This window comes from Macaca thibetana, chromosome 13 (assembly GCF_024542745.1).
Source record: "Macaca thibetana thibetana isolate TM-01 chromosome 13, ASM2454274v1, whole genome shotgun sequence".
Lineage (NCBI taxonomy): Eukaryota > Metazoa > Chordata > Mammalia > Primates > Cercopithecidae > Macaca > Macaca thibetana.
This window is the reverse complement of record NC_065590.1, coordinates 70,160,473-70,172,809: the sequence shown is the minus strand read 5'-3', so window position 1 is coordinate 70,172,809 and position 12,337 is coordinate 70,160,473. Positions and strand designations below refer to the sequence as shown.

General features: G+C 38.4%; 2 protein-coding genes across 6 annotated transcripts in view; one reads left to right on the top strand and one right to left on the bottom strand.

The window, feature by feature from the left end:
* Nucleotides 1-12,337, top strand: part of GPATCH11 (G-patch domain containing 11) — a 121,057-nt gene that overhangs the window by 77,578 nt on the left and 31,142 nt on the right. The gene's annotated exons all lie outside the window — the stretch shown is intronic.
* The window catches only part of HEATR5B (HEAT repeat containing 5B), a 102,921-nt gene that overhangs the window by 74,064 nt on the left and 16,520 nt on the right, over nt 1-12,337 (bottom strand). For all 5 annotated transcript variants that reach the window (XM_050753289.1, XM_050753291.1, XM_050753292.1 and 2 more), the window contains 8 exons: nt 10,367-10,522; nt 9,339-9,589; nt 6,522-6,633; nt 4,878-5,030; nt 2,913-3,012; nt 2,405-2,514; nt 941-1,104; nt 71-246 (listed from right to left, as the gene is read on the bottom strand). In XM_050753289.1, coding sequence (XP_050609246.1) covers nt 71-246; nt 941-1,104; nt 2,405-2,514; nt 2,913-3,012; nt 4,878-5,030; nt 6,522-6,633; nt 9,339-9,589; nt 10,367-10,522 — 1,222 coding nt within the window. The remainder of the gene's footprint in view (nt 1-70; nt 247-940; nt 1,105-2,404; nt 2,515-2,912; nt 3,013-4,877; nt 5,031-6,521; nt 6,634-9,338; nt 9,590-10,366; nt 10,523-12,337) is intronic.

Genomic DNA, 12,337 nt, shown 5'->3' with positions numbered 1-12,337 from the left:
GGGATGAGAAAATCTACTCTTTATTTAATATAATATTTAACAAAAATTACCTGACTGACTTTATACTAACCGGTGTTTATAAGAAACATGAGGAAACACTACACCAAAAAGGGCCACAGAGGCATCAATGACTGAGACTCCGAGAGGGAGGGGACCAGGTACTGCTTCTCCAGCAGGGATCCGTAAATAAATGGAGGAAGGATCATGTTCCAGAGCCCCACTTCCTGATGCACTGTTTGGCTGGAGCTGCAAAAGAGTGAAATAAAAATTCTTCAAAATCTACTTTAGGAAATCTACTTATTAAACATTAGGAATGAGGATTACAGCAGAGGAAAAAGGAGAAAAGGCAACAAAAAAAGAATGATTGGATCCGAACATTTGAAAACAGACCAAAACGTTAATTTGGTCATTAAAAAATCATCAGTAACATTTTCTACAATTTTAAGAAAAGCTTTATTCATTTGAAAACATGTTTACACTACCTACCTTATTGCGTGAACAATATAAGCAAGAACTTAATCCCACAAAGTTATTTTAAATGGGGCTTTAATCACTCTTTTTAAAAAGTACATAAGAAATAATATATTCAGTGGGCAAAAGTTCTAAATCTTCAACCTACTAACTTATTCCTTTCCAACCTGTCCCAAAACAAAACTAAAACAAAACAAAATACCAAAAACCAAAAAGCCAATTAAAACTGATCTTTATCACAGCCACCACAAGGTATCTAAATACAAAGAATATTAAATAAAGACAATTTGCCAAATTCTAACTCTTCCTGTTTAACTTTTTTCACTACCACCAGGATGCCATCTTTAAGTGTCTAAGAACACTAAATGGGGATTAAACCTTTCTATACACTATTTTCTTTTTAAGTGACAATGTGTAATAGGACCATTGTTTCAGATTAAGTATTTCATTTCCCTGTATGGCTTATTACCTGGTCCTCAATTGATTTATGATCAGTTTCCTGAAGCCAAGAACCAAGAAGAACACTATCATCATAATGGCAGAGGGATCTGAGGAGGGAAGTAGTTGTGTTGGCTGAGTTGTCAGTCAAAGTGAATTCCGCTACCAGTTCTCTAAGAAGTGCATTAAAAGATCCTAAAAAACAGAACTTCAGATCAGATTAAAAAGAACAATTTTTGTGAAAATTATAATCATTGCCCACAAAGAGCTGCAACATGTTCAACAGGAATAAAATAATTAGGTATTTGTTCTCTTCTTAAAAAAATCTATATTTAAATGCTGGTTTTAATATACAATAATGGTACTTCCTTTCATATACTGTATTGTGTCTTTTTGCCCAAATTATTTAAAATAACCAAAAAACTCAAATAGAGGAAAGAGAGGCACGTGCCATAGCATGCTTGTAGTCCCAGCTACTCAGCAGGCTGAGGCGGGAGGATTGCTTGAGCCTAAGAGATTGAGACAAATCTCTGCAACACAGCAAGACCCTGTCTCAAACATACACACAAAAAAGATACTTTATTTTAAATATATTAAATATGATATGATGATTATTTACTATTATTTGCCCAGTAATGTATAAACAATGAACCACAGCACACCAAAATTCCTGGGCATGATGATACCAGAAAGAAATCAATGGTTTATTTACTATTAATATTTTATATAATATTTGATTTCTCCCTCCGGATCCTTGAATTATTGGCTATATTACAATATATAGGAAGCATATTGGCTATATTACAATATATACGAAGCATTAAAAGTGCATACTTTGGGCCGGGGGCGGTGGCTCAAGCCTGTAATCCCAGCACTTTGGGAGGCCGAGACGGGCGGATCACGAGGTCAGGAGATCGAGACCATCCTGGCTAACGCGGTGAAACCCCGTCTCTACTAAAAAAATACAAAAAACTAGCCGGGCGAGGTGGCGGGTGCCTGTAGTCCCAGCTACTCGGGAGGCTGAGGCAGGAGAATGGTGTAAACCCGGGAGGCGGAGCTTGCAGTGAGCTAAGATCCGGCCACTGCACTCCAGCCTGGGCGACAGAGCGAGACTCCGTCTCAAAAAAAAAAAGTGCATACTTTGAAGATAAACCAGCTAGATTTGAATCCAAGCTCTGCCACTTAACTACCTGTAAGTCTTGGGTAAGTTAAGTTTCTTTAAGTCTCTCAATCTGAGATTCTTCATCTATAAAACAGGACTAATGGCCTCATAAGTTGCAATAGAGTCAAAGAAGCTAATACATGCAAAGGGCTAAAAACGAGACCCAGAACACAGTAAGCAGTCAACAAGCATTAGCTACTCTACATAAAGAAAAATAAAACGGTGACCTTCCTTTGCAAAGTAAGTCCACGGGAGAGCCTTGGTCAGACTCTATAACAGAGTGAAGAACTGTAAAGAAAAATTTTTATCAGATACCACAAATGTTTAATTTACCTTCATACGTTTTTGGAGGTAACAAAGCCAAGATATCATAAAGTCTTAAACGGACCATTGCAGCACTGGCTTTCAGATGAGCTCCATGGGCTTTAATTACAGATGGAATGCTAAAATATCAAAAACATAGTTGGTATTGGCTTACCAGAATAAGTATTACTTATACATTTTTTTAGCAATGTATCAGTGTACTGCCAAAGTACACTGATAAGTAAACATTTTCATTTTAGCTTATGTTGTGATCTTCACTGTAACAAAAACACTTTAAGATACAACTGTATTTCAGTCCATACCATTGCTGTAATTTGTAAAGTTATATTATAAAAATAAAGTTGTATATGTTTCCTAGATGATTCTAGAAGAAAGCACAAAATATGGCTGAGAACTATAATATATATATTTAATATATATTTGATTATATATAATGTGTTATATATTTTATATATATAATTTGTTATATATTTAATATATAAAATAGGATGTGAACTTGTCCTAATTGCTTACTTACTGTGACATCATGGTCATGGCACATTCAATAGGGGTCATCAATTTTCGAATCACATCTTCGGTTAGGAGCTCAGGACAATGTGCAACAAAGCTCCTCATGGCTAAAATGTTTAAAAGGACAGATTTGTAGTAGCTTTTGTGAATATGAATTTACAAAATTGTATAAATATAAAGGCAGTTATAATATTTAATTATTACAACATACAAGGTTCTGAAACCACGTCGAACCAAAAGAAAAACTTGCAACAACTACAAAGAAAAATCATGGAAAAGGCTAGAAAAAAGGTGGACAGAAAAATGGAGGAAGAGAAGGTACTGGTTGGAGAGATTTCTGTGGGTAGAAATCAGAGGACTATAATCCCATAGGAACTCAGATGACTACAAAGAAAGAAATTTTAAGGCACTGTTTATACACATATACATTTATGTTTATACACATATACATTTATGTGTATAAACAGTGCCTTAAAATTTACATGAATTTTTACATATATTACATATATTTTTGCAATTTTTACAGATACGTGTGTGTGTGTGTGTGTGTGTGTGTGTATATACATACACATATATATAAATATTTTTTGAGACGGAGTCTCACTCTCACTCAGGCTGGAGTGCAGTGGCGGGATCTCGGCTCACTACAACCTCCATGTTACTGCAACCTCCGTGTCCCAGGTTCAAGCAATTCTCCTGTCTCAGTCTCCCGAGTAGCTGGGACTATAGGTGGCCACCACCACACCTGGCTAATTTTTGCATCTTTAGTAGAGATGGGGTTTCACCATATTGGTCAGGCTGGTCTAGAACTCCTGAGAGTGATCCACCTGCCTCAGCCTCTCAAAGTGCTGGGATTACAGGCGTGAGCCACCACACCCAGCCACTACATATATTTTCGCATTTTGAATTTTTACATATATTTATGTAAATACGTATACAAACAAAAATGGTCCAGTAAGAAAAGAATATTTTTATTGGCCCTTTAGCAATAGAGCCAAGACTAAAACACCTCCTAGATGTGTGAGTAAAGGTGCCCCCTAGCCTGGCTGCCCTTGTGGTTAAACATGTATCTCTCTCCCAGTTTGGGAAAAGAAGTACTTTTCACCCTGAGATAAACTAAAAAAGAACTAGGACATCCAATGTCATTCTAGTTCTCAAATGAAACAAAACCTGAGTGTTTCCTGTAACTCCCAGACAAAAACAACTGTATCTGTAATTTTTGTGATGTTGACATCTGAACAACATATTAAGGTTTGGAGATTTGATAAGGATGTAAAAAAACAGCTGTTTCTCCATTATGAAAAGACTAACTGCAAATGCAATCACTTTGGTAATTCTGAGTTTCTTTTTCTTTTTCTTTTCTTTTTTTTTTTGAGACAGAGTCTCGCTCTGTCGCCCAGGCTGGAGTGCAGTGGCCGGATCTTAGCTCACTGCAAGCTCCGCCTCCCGGGTTTACGCCATTCTCCTGCCTCAGCCTCCCGAGTAGCTGGGACTACAGACGCCTGCCACCTCGCCTGGCTAGTTTTTTGTATTTTTTAGTAGAGACGGGGTTTCACCGTGTTAGCCAGGATGGTCTCGATCTCCTGACCTCGTGATCCACCCGTCTCGGCCTCCCAAAGTGCTGGGATTACAGGCTTGAGCCACCACGCCCGGCCTCTTTTTCTTTAAAATAGCTATTGGGGTTTTTTTTTTCCCCCCCACATGGTGACTCAGTGCTTCTTTGACAGGTAAGATAGCAACAAGTGGGAATCAAAGGACTGGGTTCTAGTTCCTGTCTAACCACCAGGTCTAAACACTTGTCAGAGTCTCGGTTTCATTTTTATTACAAAATTAGCAAACTGAAGTGGATCATTTATAAAGCTTCTTTTTAAATCTAAAAGCCTATGAATTTATCATTACCTAGTTTCTTTTACTTTACAAATATTTTAGTAATATCCTAATATTGTGAAAGTACAATCCTTTCAGTTCTTACCACATAGGGCTCCAGCACGACCTTCCAAAGTTACCTGCCAGGTAAAAGAATCGCCTCGGGCCTTCTCAGCTTCCAATTCCTTTAAGGAACGTGGGAAAACATTTCGCCACAATAACAACATCTTGGGCAGATGGTAACGAACGACAGATGGTCCTAACCAAGAAAATGAAAATATAATGTAACAAACCTGACAAACAGGTGTCAGGGAAAATGAGCCCAACACAAACTTTATGTAACTTTAGAGACGAAAATAGAGTAAAATACTGATTTTTTTTTTTTTTTTTTTGAGACGGAGTCTCGCTGTGTCTCCCAGGCTGGAGTGCAGTGGCGTGATCTCGGCTCACTGCAAGCTCCGCCTCCCGGGTTCACGCCATTCTCCCGCCTCAGCCTCCCAAGTAGCTGAGACTACAGGCGCCCGCCACCACGCCCGGCTAGTTTTTTGTATTTTTAGTAGAGACGGGGTTTCACCATGTTAGCCAAGATAGTCTCTCGATCTCCTGACCTCGTGATCCACCCGCCTCGGCCTCCCAAAGTGCTGGGATTACAGGCTTGAGCCACCGCGCCCGGCCTAAAATACTGATATTTAATAGTATTTGTCATTTCACGCTATTTTTATCTCTAAAATTACATTATTTTCAAACTTCATTCACTGATTAAAATATAGATCAAAGCATAACAAAGTTCACCTTAAACTATCAATACTTTCAGAATCCAAACATAAAATATACAAAAAGCAATTTTTAAAGGATTACCCAACTATATTGAGAATGGTGGATTGCATATTATCAATAAAATATATCCGGGACACATTCTATGAGGTCTTTTTCATATATATATATATGTATATAAACAGATACACCCACTCCCACACACATACATATACATATTCCTCAGTTTTGGGGGTAATTTACATGGCCAATTTAGTTTCATGGAGAAGCAATATATTCAGACCTAGGAATCTATATTTACATTGCTAAATAACTCATTTAACATAACACTTAACATAAACTCCTGGAAATGAGTTGCAACTTTTTATTTTCTTCAGAAAAGAAAAGGTGGTCAAACTATAATTTCCAATAGACAGAAGCTTAGATCTGTATCATAACTTTGTAGTACACATATACACACACTTTTTACAGCAGCAGCTAAACATATGAACTAAAATGTGAACATAGGCCATCACAATAACAGGTATTTTTGTACTATGTACAAGTTAAATTTTACCTGTATTGCCGATTTGTCATACTACTTAAGAGTGAAACACATTAAGCGTTACCCCAGAAGATACCAACACCAATTAAATGTGACTTTACCACTCTACTAAAATCACATTGCTGGTTTTCACTTAGGGGATGGCATTTTTCCTCATATTTTCACCTCTTTTAAACACTAAACTCATCAGGTAGACAACGGTTATTCTGATGGTAAAGGTGAAACTTCGCTAACAACTTTCTCACTAAATGTACTTAAGCACTAATTACCAAAAAGAGAAATCTACTAGCAAATGACGAGGAAAACATCTTTACCATTTTTACAACTTCAATGAAAATCTAGAATGTGAAGTTTAATACTTTTCAATTAAATTTACTTTACAGGCTACTGACGGTTATAGTGTGACAAAATCCTACTCAAATATAATTATACCTAAAGTCATAAGTGCTCCAAGTAAAAGCCAGCCAGCTTGGGTGCGCTGTAAAGATAGCCTGCTATTTTGGGCAGCAGTTCGTAAAAGATCTTCAGCAATACTAACTACCATCTGCAAGAAAAGTTTAGAATTGGATTTTAATTCAAAGAAGTTAAATTAAATAACGACACAGATAACTAGCATACTTTACTTAAAAGAAGTTGTTGGCCAGGCGCGGTGGCTCATGACTGTAATCCTAGCACTTTGGGAGGCTGAGGCAGGCGGATTGCCTGAGCTCAGGAGTTCAAAACCAGCCTGGGCAACACGGTGAAACCCTGTCTCTACTAAAAAATACAAAAAAATTAGCTGGGCATGGTGGCGGGCACCTGTAGTCCAAGCTCTGCGGGAGGATGAGGCAGGAGAATTGCTGGAACTGGGGAGGCAGAGGTTGCAGTGAGCTGAGATCGCACTACTACACTCCAGCCTGGGTGACAGAGTGAGACTCCGTCTCCAAAACAAAAAAAAAAACCACACACACACAAAAGAAGACTTTCTCCTTTCACGTTATTAGCATGTTTTGAAGACATCAAGACCTGGTCAGTCTTGACTGAAATGATGACTCTGAAGAGACCCAGAACAGTGTAGTAGTTAAGGACAAGCTCCAGGGCAAATGCCATCTCTGCCATTTACTCGCATTCTCATCTAGAACAACTTAGTTCCATCACTGGTAAAAACAGAAATAACAGGAATGCCTATCTCAGCCTTGCAAGGATAAAATAAGTTAACATAGCATCTGTGCTACTACTTTTGTCATTTCATCATGCGACAAATCCACTTATCATTTTTCCTGTGTCTTCTAAGACGGTAAGCTCCAAAAGATTAGCTTATTTATTTGTTTGGTTTTTAGAGACAGGGTCTCACTCTGTCACCCAGGCTGGGGTGCAGTGGCACAATCATAGCTCGGTGTAACGTGGAATTCCTGGGCTCAAGGGATCCTCCTACCTCAGCCTCCTGAGTAGCTAGGACTACAAGTGTATGCCAACATATTTGGCTAATTTTAAAAATTTCATTTTTTATTTTTTTGTATGAGAGGGTCTTGCTATGTTTCCCAGGTTGGTCTCAAACTTCTGACCTAAAGTGATCCTCCAGCCTCAGCCTCCCTAGGCATTGGGTTACAGGTCTGAGCCACCACGCCCAGGCAAGGTTAGCTCAATGGGAGATGCATAATAGGAGTTCAACAAATCTTTGAATGTGGAATAATAGTGCCAATAATGATAGCATTTATTTAGTGGCCACATGGGCTAGACCTGTTCTGAGTGCTTTGCTGTATTAATATCCACACGGAATGGCTAGTATAGACTTAAATTTGGTACAGCTGAATAAGCGGGGAGATGAAACTCTACGGGGTTAGCAAAGCAAAGGCTTCTAAGTTGAAAAGGCCAGAGAAGGAAGCAAGATAACTAGTCTAATCAGAGCAACAGGAAATTAGAATGAACAGACAGAATGAAGTCAAATTATAAGACAGCAGTTTATCAGACAAAGGAGATTATATTTTACTCTCTGAGTACTGGGTAGTCCCTAAGGATCTCTGGGCAAATGTAAAATATGAAAGTGGTGTGAGGAAGATGCGAGGTGTGGGGAAGACAGAAAGTCTAAGGAAAATGGGAAGAATGAGGAAGCAACTGTTTGACAAAGTGAGAGCGAAGTCTGGATTTCATTGGTAGCTATGCAACTCCTATGAATGGACCTGGGCTTAATGTCTCAGAAAAAAAATAAAAATTTAAAACTCTAGCCCCAATCTGCCTATGTAAAGTTTCACATAATATTTATATAAACACTTAAGATTACTGAGAAGAAAACCATGATAGTAATATAAATAGAAAGAAAGCAGAAAAAAAAAGCTACTCATATTTTTATTTTATTTTTTGAGACGGAGTCTTACTCTGTCACTCAGGCTGGAGTGCAGTAGCGCAATCTCAGCTCACTGCAACTTCCGCCTACTGGGTTCAAGCGATTCTCTTGCCTCAGCCTCCCAAGTAGCTGGGATTACAGGCATGGGCCACAATGCCTGGCTAATTTTTCTGTATTTTTAGTAGAGACAAGGTTTCACCATGTCAGCCAGGCTGGTGTCAAACTCCTGACCTCAAATGATCCACCTGCCTCAGCCTCTCAAAGTGCTGGGATTACAGGCATGAGCCATCATGTCCAGCCATGATTTATTAAAACGACTCAGTTTTTATTAAACATTATCAAAATGCTAAATATGACAATAGCATATTCTCCTAACATCTTTGAATATACAGCAATGTGAACTTTTATTTCTAAAAGCTAAAAGAAAAGCTCTGACTTTCAAATAATTACTATATTAGTATAAGGTTGGGTTTTTTTTTTTTAGAGACAGTGTAGGTCTCGGTCTGTCATCCAGGCTGGAGGACAGTGGCATGTTCATAGCTCACTGTAACCTCAAACTCCTGGGCTCAAGTGATCCTTCCAACCCATCCTCCCCAGCAGCTAGGACCATGAAGCTTGGCTAACTTTAATTTTAATTTTTTATAATGAAGGGGTCTCACTATGTTGCCTAGGCTGTTTTTTATTCTTTCCCTCTAAAATAAATTATAACATGTTACTATACTTAGACAAAATCTATTATCCTTACATCAGAATTAAATACCAAATTATAATTAGGGTCTGCTAACCCTATAGTAAGAACACTATGTTTTACATTAACATAGTAAAACTGTTATTTGACCATCCCATTCAACATCAAACACAGCAGCATTCCTATGAAGACCAAAGCCCATGTGACAACATTCACATATCTAGGATCTCCGTCATACCTTTCCTTTGGCATGAGGAATGCCCAAAGGACACTGATGTACTCCACCTAACAAAGCAGCCATTGCAAAACTATATCCACTAACAGCTTCTGGTGAGGTCTTCAAGTTGTTGAGCCGCTCTGCACACCTGTCTAGAAATGGTGTCAGCTGGAAAGGTAATGCCACAGCCACACAGCGCAAACACCACGCAGCAGCAAGTCGGGCAGCCATGCTTGGATGAAGAAGCACTGAAGTCACAATCTCCAAAAGCCCTAAAAAAGAAATACTCAAAATATTACTCTTTAATGAAGCCAAATTATTTCAGAAACTCAAAGACTACCTAAAAAACAATAACTGAAATCACAATCACCATGATTTCACCCATATAGATCCATAACTTTGCCTAAAACTACATATATTATTCATAAATAGTAGAGTACTTCAAAGGAACGTTTTCTATGAAGAACATAGTACAATTATATCCAATGTTGATGTAAAATTTAATAGAAGTCTTCAACAAATTTTAGTCAATTTTTATTTAAAATCTACCACGATTGCTTTTGATTTCTGTTCCAAAACTTTATTTAACCATTTAATTCAATATTCTTTACAAGGAATCTTTTTTTTTTTTGAGACTCGCTCTGTCCCCCAGGCTGGAGTGCAGTGGCACGATCTTGGCTCACTGCAACCTATGCCTCCTGGGCTCAAGCAATTCTCCTGCCTCAGCCTCCCAAGAAGATTACAGGCACATGTCACCACACCTGGCTAATTTCTGTATTTTTAGTAGAGACAGACCTTCACCACGTTGACCAGGATGGTCTCGAACTCCTGATCTCAAGTGATCCGCCCACCAGGGCCTCCGAAAGTGCTAGGATTACAGGCATGAGCCACCGCGCCCAGCCTATCACAATGAATCTTAATTTAAGTAAAACCTGATGATCTGAAGTGCTGATGATGATAATAAGCAACTAATCACGAATTAAATATCAATCACACTTATGACTGAAAAAAGTGAAAGAAACATGCTAGGAAGTAACTGAATGTCAAACCTATAGATGCTTCTTGAATAAGAGGGGATGCGGTGGCATTCAAGCTCTGCACCAGGCTCCCGAGTTCCTGGAGGGCACAGACCATCACATGCTGGCTTGCTGCAATGTCTGCTGCACCAGATTTGTTTTCTCCACTTGTGTCATTCACTACTGCTTCTGGAAACACAAAATCATGTCTTTGACATAGGAGAACTGAATGGTTTTTTTGGTCTACACAATTTATGATTTTAGCCATACCAGTTGATGTCTCAATGTTAAAAACTATGCAGTTATTTCTCAGTGGAAAACTTGTAGAACTAAACACTGAAGTGACTTAAAAACACTGTTTAATGGCTTTATAATAATGCTAAAATATACACTGAGATATACCTTTGCTTCCAGGAATACAACCTAATTTTAGTGAGCGGCAGCAATCCAGTTTGTATAAAAGCACAGATACTGCAGAAACAAGACTCGGGTTCAAATCCCAATTCCACTAGTTTTATTAGTTATGTGACGTTGGGCAAGATATTCAACTTTTCTGTCCCAATTTCCTTATCTGTTAACGGGCTTACACACCTATTTCAAATGGTACTGTGATGATTAAAAAGTCAGTGCATATAAAGAATTTAACACAATGCTGCCCGTAATACACATTCAATAAATGTTAGCAGCTATTATTACTTTATTACCATTGCTACTTTAAGTGTTCCAATATATTGGAGGTATCTGTCAAATTACTGACCAGAAAATGGATCTATAAGGAAAATGACTTAAGAACTTCTTACTGGAATGCTTCTGAAAGTTCCATTAGCCTTGCTGCCCGCTACCCCAACCTTTTAGCTTCCCCTAGAATTGAAATGTGTTTGACAAGAGATAATTAAAGATCCCTTGCCAAATTACTAATTGAGAATACATTCTGGCCCACAAATCCCCAGTACGTATCATTGTATTTAATTCTGCTTTCAGGACTTAAAAAAAAAATCAAATAACGAATTTATGACCTTAACATTAAGAACCTTTAAATGATAGTAAAACTTTCTTTTTTGCATCATTATGACTTAACAGACTATAAAATACTTAATACAGAATAATAGGATATAACAGATTAATAAATTGAGGACTGTAATTAAATTTTTTTTTTTTTTTTTTGAGACAGAGCCTTGCTCTGTTGCCCAAGCTGGAGTGTAGTGGTGCCATCTCAGCTGACTACAACCTCTGCCTCCTGGGTTCAAGCAATCCTCCCACCTCAGCCTCCTGAGCAGCTGGGACTATAGGTGTATACTACCATGCCCAACTAATTTTTGTATTTTTTAGTAGAGACAGGGTTTCACCATGTTGGGCAGGCTGTTCTCGAAGAACTCCTGGCCTCAAGTGATTGACCCATCTTGGCCTCCCAAAGTGCTGGGATTACAGGCATGAGCCACCATGCCTGGCCAAATAACTCTTTTGTTTTTAGGTATTTCTGGACTTGGAAAAGCATAAACTCTAGCTTTTGACTGCTAAGTTTAAGCTCCCTGTGGACAGGTGCTGTATGCATCTGGCTTGCTATTTTACTCCCATTATTTTGTGCACTAAACATTTCCTCAGTGAATCAACGTGCAAATTATTCTTTAAGTTGTGAATCTAAGATAGATGACTATTTTAGCATATCTAAGGAATGATATCTCATTAAACACTCTTTAATTCACAATTCATAATTTTCAGTTAGCTCTATACATTTAAAACTAGTTTACTGGCTGGGCATGGTGGCTCATACCTGTACTCCCAGCACTCTGGGAGGCCAAGGCAGGTGTATCACTTGAGGTCAGGAGTTCAAGACCAGCCTGGCCAATGTGGTGAAACCCTGTTTCTACTAAAAATACAAAAATTAGCAGGGTATGTGGTGGCACATGCCTGTAATCACAGCTACTCAGGAGGGTGAGGCAGGAGAATAATTTGAACCCAGGAGGTGGAGGTTGTAGTGAGCTGAGATCGCACAACTGCACTCCA